Genomic DNA, 16,157 nt, shown 5'->3' on the forward strand with positions numbered 1-16,157 from the left:
GGTTTCAAAACCTTTTAACATAGTGCATACCTTAACAGTGTGCTTAGGCTAGAGGGCTCAGAAAGACAAGCAAAATAGGATACGGAAAAAATATTACATGGACTAAGCTGCTCAGCAAATCGTCATTATGACTGTGCTAAGCAATTCCACTACAATGTACCCATTCACATGACCCCCTAACCGTCGTCATACGACCGAACTAATGTTTGCACAAGCGACGCTTTTAATATCGGTCTTCGCTTGAACTCTACAGTGCACTGCACAGTAAGTGTTCTCTCTTTGTGCCCCCACAAGAAGGGCAAAATCATCCATGAAATAGTCAGTTTGGGTCATTGCTATTACACTTGTTCGGGAGCTACTTCATACTGTAGGATCCCTCTTTAAATTCAGTCAAAAGGTATAAACAAACGTCTTATCGATAATGCAAAATACGTACTCGGAAGTCGGGCACTGTGTATCCAGACATTACGGCAAAGTACCAATTAGGCGGTTAGTTTATACATGTTTACCCGTTGCGCTCGACTGCGGTGTCGAATGCGGGGACAGGTGCGTCGAACGTTGACAGCTTCTTAGCAACAGCGATATCCAGCTTTCTTGCGACACCCGTGGTCTGTGGACTACTGCGTTCGAGATAGCAAAGTAGCTGCAATGGGCAGTGGAAGGGGCTGTCCGCTGGCACCTCCGTCTTGATTCGAGAAGCGGCCTCGTGGTGCCGATGGTCGTTTTCCATCATTGCCCCTCGTTCGTGTAACAACCACATGGCGGAACAAAATATATTGAGGCTCTGTCCACGGAATATTGGTACGCACAACGCTAACAGGGTGACACTGCGCTCCAGGGGCGTAGCCAGGGGGGCGGGGGGGCTGAAGCCTCATAAGCACACCACCCCCGATATTTTTTCGTGCTGTCATGCACCGCCGACCAAAACAGCCCCCGGCGCCGGAAATCGTTTTGGATTTTGTCTAGAACGTCTATTTCACGCTAGAAAATACATTTCAGCGCAAACATTGCGAACTCGGGCAGGATTTTGCGGCAACGCCCATGCACCTGGAGTCACATGACGCAAGGAGCCCCATTCGAGCACAAAGTTTCAAGGGCGTTTTGATGGGGAGCGGGCTCATCGCGGCATCTTGCGGAGGCCGCGGAATCAACGGAATGCACGAATTTCAATTACGAAACTCCATGGGTATAAAGTTCTCATAATTTTGATGCGAGGGGTGCATTGACATTTCTAAAGTCGGGCTCTAGATTTTCTTTTCGGGAACTTTATGGGTTTACTGTTGTTATAAATATTTGACGCCAAAGGTGCATTGACTTTTCCAAGGTCGTACATCGGAACATAAAAGGAGACAAGCTAAATCAACACACTATCAGACAAGTTGACAAAGCAGGCAGCGAGGTCCGATGAGACGAAGCGTTGTGGTGTTTATTTGTGCCGTCATGTCACAGAAAATAATATCAACATTTTTTTTTTCTCACCTGCGCCAAGGCATCCATGTCAAGACACTAAAGCCAGCAAAGGTAACTACGTTCTTATTTATTTTTCTCCTTTGACTTTTAATTGCGAGGACACAGTGAGCCTCCTCAATTTTCTTGTTCTCGCTACCCGCAGGCTGCCAGAGCCAGCAAGAGCACATGCGTTTTTCTCGTGTTGCCCCGACCACCGTGCGGCGCACTCGGTGCGCGTTCGTTTTTCTCTGGCCGAGTGGATTTTGGCCCGCCAGAGTTTTGTACGCTTTCTGGCTAGCAGACGAGGAAAGGAAACAACGGTCGCTTGCCGCCATCACTGTGGGGACTCGACGTATTTCAACGCGTTCGCTTGGGCGCGACCACTCCGGAAAGTCTTGTCTCGCCAGTGTATAGGATACCAAGCAGTATGCGTATGCTGCTCTGTGGACCAAGTGTTTCACGTTTTCTTCAATATTCCTTCGGTAGGACCATTATAGGTGCCCAAAGCAGGCGTTCGATTCTGGCCAACATGCTTTGCTTTCCGTTTTATTTTTATGTTTTTCATTTCGGTGCCCCCGCCCCACTAAAGAAAAAAAAAAGACACACTGCTGCGGCGAAGCGAATTGTCGCATGGTGAAACTTCTATTGTGTTAATTCTTCTTTTGCAGAAAGTAATGGCCCACGGTATGCTTCAGTTGCCGGATACCTTTATATTATTATTGCGATAGCAATTATATGGACACTTCAGGCGCATTCCTGCCGTCGCCCTCACGTTCCGTATGAAGTCCTGTGCGACAACATCATGACGGTGCGCCGCATGCTGCATGTGCATGTGGAACCCATAGGGGGGGGGGGGGGGGATGGGTGACCCGACGATGGTGGCTCAGTCTTGTGCGCGCAAAGGAGGAAAGCGGGGAAGAGGCGCGCCGCTTTCCGTCGCGCGCGATACATCAGGGGTAGCGGAGGGAAGGGGGGGGGGGGCTTAGGATTCTGTGATCCGTGAATCTGTGATTGCGCAACATATTTGCCTTGTTTGACGCATTATTACAGTGACCTTTTCTTAGATACGTTCTTAGATACGTAGATTTCTTGGAGACTTATACGTATATTTAAGTATTTTGTTGCGAGGTTTTGTGTACACGTGCAGTGAACTTTACCCAGTTTCCAGTGACACGTTTTTGCCCTATATCAAGATGCATCTTCGCATTTGTATATTCCATTGTATCTTCGCATTTCTGATGCACGAGGACGAGTCAAATGAAAGTGAGGCAACCCACCCCGTGCAATAATAGCTCGGTTCATTATCTGCGAGGCATGTGCGTAGCACACAGGCATGCCTCATTTACAAAACTGACACGCAGGTGTGAGGATAAATGATCTTTAATGCTTTCATACACTGGGTTGAACATGGTTGCGTGACATAATGGACGCTCCAAAAGTTGAACAGCATGGTGTCGCAAGTTTTCTCACAGCTGAAGGTGTTTCCCAAAAAGAAATTAGTCGCCGTGTGGCTGCCGTGTACGTTGAACATTGCATTTCATTGGCCACTGTGAAGCGTTGGAGCAAACGGTTCAAGGAAGGACGTGAAAGTTGCAAAAACGATCTAAGACCGGGCCAAAGCCACCGCGCAATCACCTCCAACACAGTTGCAAAGGTTGATGAGCTGATCAGACAAGAACGGAGGATAAGTATTGATGAACTGGCAGAGCGTGTGGACATCAGTCCCGGTTCAGTTCACACCATAATCCGCACCATAATCGGCTCTTGTGTGCGGAATGGATGCCCAAGGTTTGGACCACCGCCAGTAGACAGAGAGGTTCGGCACTGCCTTGACTCATCTGATCCGGCATCACAACGAGGGTGACGACTTTGTCTGCAATTGTGACCGGGATCGAATCATGGTTCTACTACTACGAGCCTGAAACAAGACGGTAAAGCTTACAGTGGAAACATTCGAATTCAACACCCTAAAGAAACCAAAGGTCGTCATTTCCGCCGGAAAGGTATTGACTTTCTTTTTTTCGATTGTCAGGGGCCATTACTGACCGAATTTGCTAAACCTGGATAGACTATAAATCGTTTCCGATGTTGTGAAACGCCGGATCAAGAACAAACGACGTCGAAAATAGACGAATGGGGTCATCTTGCTCCACGACAATACCCGTCCCCACGTCGCTGATGTGGTTAACACAAAACTGGCAAAGTTCAAGTGGGAAACGCTGCAACATCCGCCATACATCCCAAACCAAAATGTGGAAGCCCTGCGACTTCCACATTTTGGGGCAACTGAAAAAAACAGCTTAAGGGAACCAGATTCGTGTCAGACCATGTCTTGAAAGAGTAAGTTAGACTTTTTGAAGCAGCAAATCAAGGAGTTTTATGAAACGAGAATCACGCGACTAGTTAGTCAGTGGGACAAATGTCTAAATGCTCATGGAGACTACTTCCCCGTTTGTCATATATTCGCATTTGCTCGCTTTCGTTAGTCTCGAGCTCGTATATATTGCAGAACTCCTGCTTTTTATATGTGCTCTCTGTTGAGACTATAACATCGGAGCCATTACTCACATTACACGACCGGCGACAGCTGCTCCTGCGTAATACATTGGAACAAAGGACAGATCCATAGAGATTTTTTCTTGACGGTTGCATATGTACAAAAATGTAAGCAAGGTTCTTCAATGACAAAGTTTCAATAAAATATTTGTCCTCAACTTGTTAATTCCATGGCCTTTACATTTTTCATATGAGTGGCATGCACTGCTTTGCTGGTTTCGAACAGATATAGTTCTAACGTTCGTGTGACATTTTTTTCACTTATTAAATAGACAAAAGAATCATGGAAGCATTGATATCAGTTACTTCGGGCACAGGTTTTGGGACATACGAGTATATTCTTGTATGAAAAAATACATATTTTACATGTCTTGACACTGCGTAGCGTTTAAGAATGCGTTTGCAGCATCTTTGGCAATGACAATACAGTTATTATTCATGTATTTGATACCTTGACAAGAGAGAGAGAGAGAGCAAAGAGAGGAAAGGCAGGGAGGTCAACAAGACGAGCCCCCGGTTTGCTACCCTACACTGGGTGGGGGTGGGGTGTAAGGGGAAGAGGAAAAACGGAGAGAGTAAGCACTAAGTGCGTGTGGGAGGGACATTATACACAGGGACACTATAAACGGTCTCTTAAACCGGTGCAGTTCAAGTATTGTACTAGGGCACAAATCGCTTTTCGTGCCATTGACGGATGTGGCCACGGTCCGAGTATTTTTGACTCGGTGAACGATCTTGAGTCCAGTCGTAAAGTTGCCCGCAGAGAGAGGCGTCGTACATAGTAGCGAGGGCAGGTACACAATAGGTGCTCGGTGGTTTCCTCGCACCCACAGGAGTCGCACACCGGATACCTTGACAAATTTCATGAGGAGGAGGCCGAGCTAAAACGTGAGGCCCCCCGCCCCCCCCCAAACGAAATTTCTGGCTGCGCCACCGCTGCACTCCCTGATGTGACTCTATAACAGCGTATAATCGACTGCGCGTGGTGAATTCTGATGGACACTCTTGAGCAAAACTACAGCGGCTGTATGAAAAGAGCGGGCAGGATGTATTTCATGATGACGTTATTAATTAGCAACATCACCAGTATTATTCACGTTTTACTTGGCAAAAACGGCAAGCGCGTCAAAGCGAGCCTCGTGCCTAGGCCCAGACACGTCAAAGTAAACGGCGCGCCCAACAGAAGTGGACACGCTGCTACCAGTTGAAGTACATCTTGGGCGGCCGCCTCACTCCTCGGTGGGCCATCGAGAAGTACGGCTGCTCGGAGACCCAGAAGCGCGTGGACATGTAATAGCTGTTCGCCTCGGCCCACTCCGGCACCTTGAACGAGGCAACGTCGTCGGCGCTGGTTCCCTCGGCAGTGCACCGCTGGCACAGGTGGCTGCACAGGCTGACCAGCGCCAGCAGTACTCCCGTGAGCGTGATCAGCACCGACGAAATCAGCGCCACCCTCTGCACCGACGGAAACGACGCAAAAAGAGAGAATAACATGTTTAAATGAGGGCCCTAGGCACATCTGGTGGAGTGGGCAAGGGGAAGGCAGTTAAGCGTGGTACCACTATGAAAGCCTCCCACGCGAATCTCCATATAGTGAGCTAAAGTGCGTCGCTGCTGACGGTAGTCCGGGATCGGACACAAACGACGTCGCCTCGTTAGGGCGGTACATTTCCCGCAATGTCTCAAGACCTTCGCATTCCCACACGAGGTGATGGACATCTGGAGTTAGCTCCCTTGAGCATGGATAGATAGCATTTCACTTCCGGTGATTGCGGTGGTTGCCGTCGCCACTGCCATAAGGCGATGGTGCCGTCTGTCATGGCGTACGCGGCTCTTGGACTTGTGTCCTTCAAGATTCGCGCAGCGCCTACCCCTTGGTGGCAAACTACTCTACAAAGATCGCTTTCCCGCAGTGCGTGGGATATGCGTAATTTTATTCTGCGCCGCTTCTCGCTGGCGACGTAAACTGTCCAGTCAAATAGGTCAGCCGACACAGATTCCAGAGCACAGTGATGGTCGCTGTTCATCATAATGCACCCATTCGTTACTCTAATAGATCACCGGCTACGCATTACATGTAGGTTTGCGAACCATTCCGAATTCAGTGGGCAAGTCCCGAATATTTAGTAAACGTCCCGCCTCCCGAATTAATTCCGACGGGACGGCCCAATGTCCCGACATTGTTTTTGCTATACTGGATTAATTCTGACGGGACGGCCCAATGTACCGACATCTTGTTTTTGCTATACTGGATAAAAATGCGAAAATCACATTTTCTTTTTGCGATGCTTTACCGCTCGGTTGCAATGTCGTCTCTTTTGTCTTCTGTTGCATTGTCATAAAGGCGGTTTTGTTGTGGTTCTAGTTGTGTCGTAGGCGCCAATCGCTCGCAGTACATTTATCTGTATTGTTAGCCGTGTGAGCCAGGAAACTACAGCAGCTTAAATTTATTGCCGTAATTAAGCAACGACGTGTTAGGATTAAATAAATGTGATTGTTGCACGTACTGAATGGCGTGTCGTGGCACTGACAGCGTTGGTCGACGGCAGCATCAGCCCTCCGACCACCGTCGCCAACCTGCCCTCCCCCCTCCATCCCCACTCCCACGTTCCGACTTCATTCACTCGAGAGCTGGCAACCGTAAAGTTGGCCTGCCTACATGGACTGGCCAACCACATGGACTGCCCAACCACATGGACTGCCCAACCACATGGCCGCCCAACCACATGGTCGCCCAACTGCATTTCTTCCTCTTAATGTATTTCTGCATTTCTTCCTCTCCGCTCCCTGATAACATAACTGCCTTCCCGTCTCTTTTGGCCTAACCTAACGACGTTATGAAGTGACAGCCAAGGATGCCGCCTCGTACTGCGCTAACATGCGCTCACCTGGCGCGGAGTGAGCCGGGTGACGCTGTCGCTCTCCGGCTCCGGTTGGATGACGCACGAGTCGTTGAGGCGCACGCGGCCCCGTTCGCAGGCGCACACCGAGTCGGGGCCGCACACAACGCCCAGACCCGTGCAGCCGGCCACGGTGCGGTCACAACGCTCGCCGTACGAGGCCCACCGTTGGCAGGGGCCCAGGCCCACCGACTGAAGGCCCTCGGAGCACTTGCACGTGCCGTTCACGCACCGAGAATCAGGGTCTGCTGACGAGCATGCCTCAGAGAAGAGGCAATTCTCCTGCGCGATAGAGACAAGTGTGCCCTTCCGTTAACTCTGTCTTCTCTCCGTTTCAAGTATCTATCTATCTATCTATCTATCTATCTATCTATCTATCTATCTATCTATCTATCTATCTATCTATCTATCTATCTATCTATCTATCTATCTATCTATCTATCTATCTATCTATCTATCAAGCACCGATACAATCCTTGAGCCTGTAACCTTCTAGGTCAACTGAATTTAAGATTGACATTAATATACGAAAAGGGAATGGTGGTATCTGTATTTGTAGGGAACTATTCTTGTCACATAAAAGAAATTCATGAAAGTAACCTAAATACTGAGGCGAAATTACCATTTAAATGAATTCACGTGACGACCACATAGGAGTCTTAAAGAGAAGGAGCATTTTGAAGACAAGGTCTTCTTAGGTGACTTCGACGGATTTGACATATTTGGGATCTGGGTATCTTGTAACCACTTCTAAAAGAATTTGCAGTTTCACCTGACAGGCGAAGCATGATTCCGATAGCGAATTACACACAGCTATATGAAGTAAGGATATTAGTTTTATCGGCTGTATAAACGTGTAAACATTCGCTTACTAACTAAATAAGTAACCATGGTGTCACGCCTGCAAGCAAACATGAACACATCTCAGCCGCTTCAGAACGCTGGAGAGAGAAAACGTGGCAGCAGTAGCGACCGAATTGACCTTCGTTCTGCCTCTCGCTTCAACACGAAGCTATCAGCACCCGGCGTACTCTCCCCATTGCAGATCGCTTTCAAGATATGGCCCGCGCGGCCGCGCCATGCGCAGCCGCCGCCCGAGTAACACGCTCCCCCGCTCCCTCCCCTGACCCCGGTGACCTTGCGCGCGACGGAAGACGGCGCGCTTTCCCCCCGCTTTCTTCCCTTACGCAGGCGAGATAGAGCCTCCATGGTCGGCTCACCCTCGCACGCTTGCACTCACACATACAGTGCACTGCGCGCGGCGAAGGTGCTATCGCCCTTGGACTTTATACAGAACATCAGGGCGACGGCGACGGCGGCGGCAGGAATGCACCTGCTGTTTTCATATAACCGCTATCGCAGTAAAAACGGTCGCTTAGATCAGTTGTACGCGTCGTATGAACATGAATATTGCAATAAATGATATGCCTTTATGTCGAAAACACGTACAATAGTGAGTACCATGTTCTACTAAACATATAATAAAAAACAAGTGTAAGAAACAAGCGTCACAACACTGCACATCATTGAAGACGACGTTATCGTGGCCTGTGAACCTGGATTAAAACTTCTTTCTGGGCGAGTTGGTGCATACTTGACATAAAAATTGTGACAGCGCAAACAAGCAACCACAAAGTATCAAGGACGAGACACAAGCAAGAGTTGACAGTCAGCGCTTGTGTCTCGTCCTTGATACTTTGTGGTTGCTTGTGTTTGCGCTGTTACAATTTTTATGTCAAACAAATGTGAACCTGGAGCCCGGCGAACCCTACCTATTACGAATTCCGCTAGCTGGCTTAGTTTGCGTACAAATCTTTAATGTTTGGTTATGTGCAGTGCCATTCGACAGCTGTATTCATACGTAGCAATCGTTAGTGGGCGTAACTTTGGGTCCCGAGTGTTAGTAATCTTTAGTCAGGTAACTTCCACCTCGAACCAGCCGTGGTCGGCGCTGCTACCGATGTGCGAAATCATAGGGCATACACTGGGACGCGTTGTCTGAGACGACGTGCGGCATATCTGAAATGTGGCTGCCTCGACTTGAAACCAGCAGGAATCTCGTGGGACTTGTCGGACACTTGTTGGTTGCGGTTGTTGTTACGACAAGTCACATGTAGGATAGCACGCGGCATATAGTATATACCATGTGGCATATGCTTGACTTTCGTTTGACCAGGCCCAATGCAACGAGATGCAGCCGCATGTGCACGCCATGTACACATTAACCAGAGTGGCAGATCGAGCGCAGGTCTGCACAAGAACTTAACCTGTGACGTTTCTGAGGAACGGTTTAGCCGCAGCGACGGTAGCAAGCGCGATTTCATGTTACAAACGTATGCAGATCAATGGAGAATAGAGGCAGAGCCTAAACGTCATTTTAAAGCATACACTACGCGCGTTCAGCGCGCTCTTTCTGCTACTTCACAAGAACAAGGAGGATCAGAAATGAAGAAACCTGTCCACTTCCAGGTGTGATACTGGCAAATGTTCTACAACAGAGCGTGCTTTCGTGCCGCGTTGCTTATCCTTTCGGGCGCGCTCGCACGGCCGGACTCCCGTCGTGCCCTCTGTGACGGATAGCACCAACTTTCGGCGCTCCCAAAATGCTACGCAAGCGTCTTCCTGCGTTCCGCATGTGATTCTATCCGTTTCTTTGATTTGTGATGGCTGATGGAGCAAGAAGATTCGTGTCACACCGTCACTGTACTGGGTAAGGCTGAAGAACGCCTATCGCAAGCAGGCCTTTGGCTACAGAGAGAAGAACAAAGCTGCAGACGCACGTGCAGGGTTCGCCCCTGGTGGCAGATGTCGTAGAAGCGGTCGTAGACGGACATGTTGGTCGGGCAGGCGCACAAGAGCAAGTGTCCGAGAGAGGAAGACTCGCAGACTGCCCCGTGACTCTTGCAGCGCTCGCGGCCGCACTCGCGCCCCATCTCGCCGTATTCCGCCAGCCGCAAGTGGTCCACGGTGCCCGCCGCCAGGGACGTCTGCGCCGTCACCACCCGTTCCTTAATTATAGACGTGCACATGACCTTTAGTAAACACTCACTAAAGAGACGAACAACTGATTTGGCTATACGCTGATATGCCATTCCTTTGAAGCTTCCCAGCATATCTATTCGGAAGACAAAAGCGCGATTCATAACCGGAGAAAACCCCAAGCTAAAAATCGAACGCTCTTTATTGATGTGATTGCCGCGACGTAACATATTCCGCAGTCATGTGGCGCACTTTATTTTTTATTCTTTCTTTTTATGAATCGGCACTTAAATTTAAAGGCATTGCTCGCCAAGATGAATAGTAGCTAATTTGCAAGTTTAGCGCACTTCCACAGTTCGGTATATACTCGGCTTGTCGTTTCCAATCCACCATTTTTTTCGTCTAAGCAAGTGCTCTGGAAAAACAAAAGCTGCTGTCCCCATATGCACTCACTAATACACAGTTTCATTGTTTACAATAGCAAAATGTGCTAATTAGCGATAATGAACAACATTCTATAATAATTTAGCCATAAACAATACATTTCCTCTGAATTGTCGCATTAGCTCGTGGGCATGATTACTACACCCATTCATTGTTTAAATATAACACCAATTTTTGAACAATAGAGAGTTTACAAATGAATAACAATTTCACGACATTGTAATGAATTACAGAATGAATTGTCAGCTTTCATCACGCATCGCTAGACTAACGGCAAGCGTCTATCAAACAAGCAATTATTCGAGCGATTTAGTTATAACAATCGAGTGCCCGTCTCCTTTTGCTCTGTCAATGCTCTTCGTTGCATGCAACATGTGTACTGCAGCGAAGAAGAGCCAACAACGCACCGAAATATTTTTAACGGGAATGTGGCGCCACCAGACGAACTCTATCTGTACACTTATGCTGCAGATATACGGCCTCCGAAATATACGCACGGCTAACTCCCGCTGACGACGCCACGCTAGGTATTTGCCTTTGTGTAGCTTCACCGCAGCACAGATCTGTACTGCAACAAAGCATTTTGCATTACTGTCTTAATGCGGTGAAGTATGTTAACGCTACCTAAACTCTGATAAATTACAAAAAAAAAAAATCTGCCTCACACAAGAGAGAATGTATTATGGGGAATACTTCTAAAAGTGGAAAGAACTAACCGCCATGTTGTGAAGTATACTGAGACTGGAATGGTGAACCTGACCCGTAGGGTTAGATGCAGTTCAATATTACTTTCAGTGGTTCGCGCGTGTTATTGAATCATAATGGCTCTCCTTGGCTAGATTAACGATTCGACTTGCATTTGCCCTCAAGCTTCTCTCCCCTTTTTTCTTCTTCCGTTATGCTCAGACGTTCGTACAGGGAACTGTCACAGGGCCTGGTACTGCTGTCACGTGTTCCTTAATTACCAGGCACGCACAAGTCGTCTGCGATCGCCGTACGGGCACAGAGACGTCCGCAAGCCAGAGTCCTCTTCACAATGTAGACAAGACGTAACCACCGTTCGTATTCTTCGTCGATCGCAAATCTGAATAACAGATCTGTGCGAATAATTCAAATTTCGAATATAAATCAAATGGTCTTTGCTATTCCATTCGTGTTTGATACGAAAATTGTCTCTTTGCAGCTGTCAAATGTTCATTTCTGTTTCTGGATATAACGAGTAACAACTGTTAGCGCACCCGGGATATCTGTCAATGTGTGTGCGCGTGGGGGGGGGGGGGGGGGAGGGGTGAAATATTTGCAAGCGTTGACTGTTTCAAATGATACGGCTTTAGCGGTGCCGTGCCAGATACGATCAACTTTCACTTGCCTCATTTTCCTCCTTTTTACACTTTTATTATGTGCAAGACAAACTCCACACAACGCAGACGCTTTTACAACCTTACAACCTTAGTATTTCATTTTGTTCAGAACATTATATATATATATATATATATATATATATATATATATATATATATATATATATATAATATATATATAGATATATATACATTCGGTATTCATTTCGGTACGAGGATGTCCTTTTCCTCGAATATTTGTATTCTTTTTTTGAAAGTTCGGTATTCGAGCACCCCTACTGAATCCAGTACGGCATACAGAATCACGCAGAAGCATCCGAGTGATAAGGACGGGAATGGAATTCGGATAAGAGGCAAACTCAGGTAGGTGATAAACTAGCGGAAATTAAAATAAGTGGAGTTGGACAGGTAGCGCTATACGGTGATGTATTTGAGTAACAGAATAGGTACGAAGGGATGGGGAGCGCAGTCGGGGGTAGGAGGTAAGAGGGCGTGGGGAAATAAAATATCTGGGCACTTGATGGAGTCGGTTGTCGCATGACAGTGGTAACTGAAAATCGCTCAGAGAATCGTGCGTCGAGCAGATTAATAAATAGACAAATGACAATTATCCAGGGCACTCTAAGTGACTCCTAGATTCCGCAATACTTCCAGCATTGGCGCCAGAGATGCAGTTTCCTATAAAATTACTAGAGGGAACTCTGGCGAAATATAGGGTGGTTAATTCAGCCTGTGAGAAATGGTTAGTACATGCCTTTGCCCTAAACATCGTCCTTCTGGCTTCATACGGCCTTCTTACTTCACAAACGGATCATATTCAACAATATACTGAGCTATATATGCAACAATTCGCAATGGTTGAGCACGTGCTCAGGTACTTATTGTATTGGTGTGCTAAGAAGACTGACTGCTTTGAAATTTCGAAACATAAAGCGTAATAAATAACGCCATAATTATGTCTGAAGCCACGAACTTATACAGATATATGTACTACCCTTCATTAAGACGGTAACTGAAAAATCTTACCTCGAAAGTTACCTTTAGTAACATTTCCTGCGATTAGAATTCTTAGGATACTTCAAGCAGTTTCCGGTATCTGTGAAACTAACCTCTTTCACGCAGCCTGGGTCAGTGGGTGGCCCATGGTGGTCTAATAGGTAGAACATTGGGTTAGTGTGCTGAAGGAACCGGGCTCGAAACCAACCGTGGGATTTCGTTTTTATTAATGATTAGCATACGTTGAGAACTTCACCCAGTTTGCGGTATGTATTCTTTGTCTGTATCTAACCCTTTTCACGCCAACCTTGGTCACTAGGTATGTGCAACTGCGTATGCGCCGCTCTTCAATGAACCTCTTTGATGCCAACTTGGGTCACTGGCTATGCGTCACTCTTCAATGACAAAAAAAGAAAACCTTTAAAATTTTTCCCGTGCTGGCCGGAAACGGATCTGCGTCCTATACAGACAATATTACAGACGCGGGTATGTGCCAGGCGATGAGAACGACGCTGAAGTAGCGCGCGAGTGGAAAAACAGAGACGACAACGACGTCGCGTTGACTGCTCTGATAAAGTGCTTCCATACGTCCTCTACGCCGGCTTTCCCGTCTTCTACTAGGCTGCGACAATATTGTCTGCATATACTCGTATATTAAGTTATGCGCCAAGAGTCGATTTCACGGGGGCGCCGCTAGGTGGCGCAGCGTGTCCAGAGAGAAGCGCAAGAGAGGAGCTCAGCTGCAGAACGTACACGCCTCATAGATGACGCGCTTCGGCGGTGGCAACAGGATGCGTCGCTACATTGCTTCTACGCCAATCGCAGTGACGTCGACAGTCATCCTGAGATGGTTTCTGCCAGAATCTTTATAACAAGCTTTACGATTCCGGAGATTTGCACTGTGCATACCTTGAGCGTTACCTGCCGTCCATCGGCCAGAGTGATCCTGCAGGCGACTCCTGCGGTGCGAACCCTCAGCGGTGCCTCGATGGCGAGCAGCGAGTCCACGACCACCACGGCGCCGAAGAGACCCGTTCGCGAGTCCACAGAGACCACGCCGCTCTCGTTGGCCGTGGACACGTCCCAGGAGATGTTGGCGGCCGCCGGCTCATCGATTGTCGTGGCCGCGGAGCAGCTGAAGAGCAGGGGGCGGCCGTCGGCGCTCACTGGACGCAGGGCGCGTAGCCGGAAGTCCGGAACCGAGATGTTTTCCGGACTGAGAAGCCACTGCTCGTCCAAGTCCGGGTGCTCAGCCGGAACGAAGGTTACGACGGCTGCAAAGGCCCCGGAGCAGAAGGTGCACGCAGCCACCATCAAGGACAACATGTCTTCTTCTTCTTCTCCTTCTTCTCTTCTTCTTCTTTCATTGTTCTTTTCGTGGCGCGTGCGCACAGTCGTCGTTCTGTCAAGTTTTGGTCTGGTTTGGTGCCTGAGTTATGGCTCAACCCACTACAGGGTTGTATAGGCTCTGAATCAGGCCGTAGCAGAAAAAAATCGTGAGCCATTCCACTCTGTGAAGCTGGTTGACCAGCGAAGCTATTTAGCACACGACACGGAGGCAACACATAATTTGGAACGAAGGTACGAACTCATTTAATGTATTGATGGGTAGCCGTCGTGACGAAACGTACGCACATTAATTTATTGTCTTGATCGGTGGTCATTATTTCACTCGCAACTGCAATCACATTCTTTGATAATGTCAAATCGATGCATGTACGCCGCTGGGTGGTCGGTTGGGCAGGATCGGTGTGTCATCGCAAGAGATATGCCTGCAACACGGAACGCGTAAACCACTCCCTTTTCGGTAATGTTAGATACGGGACCTTTTCCTGAGCCTACTTCGAGTTCACCAGACCACATCTAATCACGTCACAGCTAATTAAGGAGCGCAGATGCACATCTACCCCGTTCCCGAGGCGCGGCACGTGCAAACGAGTTGGCGTCCCCCACCTCGTGCGCCGCAGGTGGAGCTATTCACTGCTTGACTGTTCCCGAAAGTGTAGCGGGTGCCTGGCACGGTTCCAGGTAACGCAGGGCCCGAGCAAAGCTGCTTTGTAGCACTGAAACGTCGCCCCCATCCGCCTTTGTGACGGCGCTTGCAAGTCAGAATGGCAATACCGCAGAGAGAAGTAAGCGCTCGGACAATTGGGGCCCAAGGAGCGACCCTGTGCGCCGGGTGCGACACAATCGTACGGGCGCCTACCATTGGCCGAAAATGACGACACCTAAGCGGGCTCGCCGATTGGCCGAACGTGACGTGTCTTCGAGACACCGAAGGGCTTAAAAGCCAGAGACCGGGAGCAGCAAGGGAGCATTCCTTCATTCATCTCTTTCGAGCTTCTTGCCACGGGCCGGGGCGTCCGAGTTGCTGCCGGCCCGTAATGACTTTATGACTGTTAATTTCTTTGTACTCTCACTGCAAATAATGTAAATAAACCTCCAGTTTTTCATCCCGACATCCTCCTCAACCTCGGCCAACTCCCGCACCCAACGGCAAGGTCCAATATCTGGGGGACAGCATTTGGGATCGTCTCCAGATCCAACAACTGGTGGCAGCGCTTGGGATGAACCTTCGTCCAAAGAGATCCAACAGTACCGACACATCCACATTGAAATCACCAACAACGACAACAGGGGTAGTGTCATCGCAGCTTATTCACGCAAAGTGAGCATCCATGAACCTTACGGGACCATGAACCATTGAATATTTTGTTTGGTTACGGGGGTATGAGCCATTGCTCACAGGGGTATGAGCCGCTGCTCTCGGGGGTATGAGCTATTGATGATGACAGTTTTCGACATGCTGTTCTTAATGTTATATGCGTGATTACAAAGAATTTAAGCACTGCTCGCTTCACTTTGCTGAGTGCTTGTAGCCTCTGCCTTACGGGGCTATGAGCCATTCTATTTTTTGCTTGCTTATGAGAGCATGAATGCTTACGGGGTTATGAGCCATTGATGATGATAGTTTTGTTCACAGAGAACAAAATGCACAAATCCCAAGCTATTACAGCTTCGCTCTAAAAAGCAAAAAAATTAAAAGGGAATTTTGTAAATTAAAGAGAAGATAGTCAAGGAGTTCCATCATGATTATTGTCGTCATTACATCACCATCAGTCATGCAGCCGTGTGATCGCCTCATCAAAGGGCACTGGCTGCATCATCTGCATCATTATTTATGTCCACTGCAAGGACGAAGACCTCTCCCAGAAACGATGATGTGTGGTGTTCAGTGGCGCATGGGCCAGATATGGCAAGCGAGCGCCATTCAAGTGGTGATGGTAGTGATGGGGCGTCAATGAATTCTCAATGAGATGCAAAGGTGAATTGGGATAGGTAGGTACGTAACATTGCTGTAAAAGGACCTTAAAATCAATCGCTGTAAAGTGCGCAAGAAATATAGATTTAAAATAATGCCAGTGAGAGTGAGGAACTGAGTGGATTCTTTTTCTCGCCGTATGCACTGACA

General features: G+C 48.2%; 1 protein-coding gene across 4 annotated transcripts in view; it reads right to left on the reverse strand.

Moving 5' to 3' along the window:
• Positions 1 to 5,092: 5,092 nt before the first annotated feature.
• The window catches only part of LOC126531456 (uncharacterized), a 227,145-nt gene continuing 216,080 nt past the window's right edge, over positions 5,093 to 16,157 (reverse strand). Inside the window, exons 1-4 of one of the 4 annotated variants that reach the window (XM_055071183.2) lie at positions 13,595 to 15,429; positions 9,686 to 9,892; positions 6,894 to 7,187; positions 5,093 to 5,460 (exon numbers count right to left, since the gene is read on the reverse strand). In XM_055071183.2, coding sequence (XP_054927158.2) covers positions 5,203 to 5,460; positions 6,894 to 7,187; positions 9,686 to 9,892; positions 13,595 to 14,011 — 1,176 coding nt within the window. In that variant the 5' untranslated portion in view covers positions 14,012 to 15,429 and the 3' untranslated portion in view covers positions 5,093 to 5,202. Of the gene's footprint in view, positions 5,461 to 6,893; positions 7,188 to 9,685; positions 9,914 to 13,594; positions 15,430 to 16,157 lie in introns of those variants that run through there. The other 3 variants (XM_050178984.3, XM_072288438.1, XM_072288439.1) reach the window with 3 other exon arrangements.

Source organism: Dermacentor andersoni, chromosome 5, assembly GCF_023375885.2.
Source record: "Dermacentor andersoni chromosome 5, qqDerAnde1_hic_scaffold, whole genome shotgun sequence".
Classification (NCBI taxonomy): Eukaryota; Metazoa; Arthropoda; class Arachnida; order Ixodida; family Ixodidae; genus Dermacentor; species Dermacentor andersoni.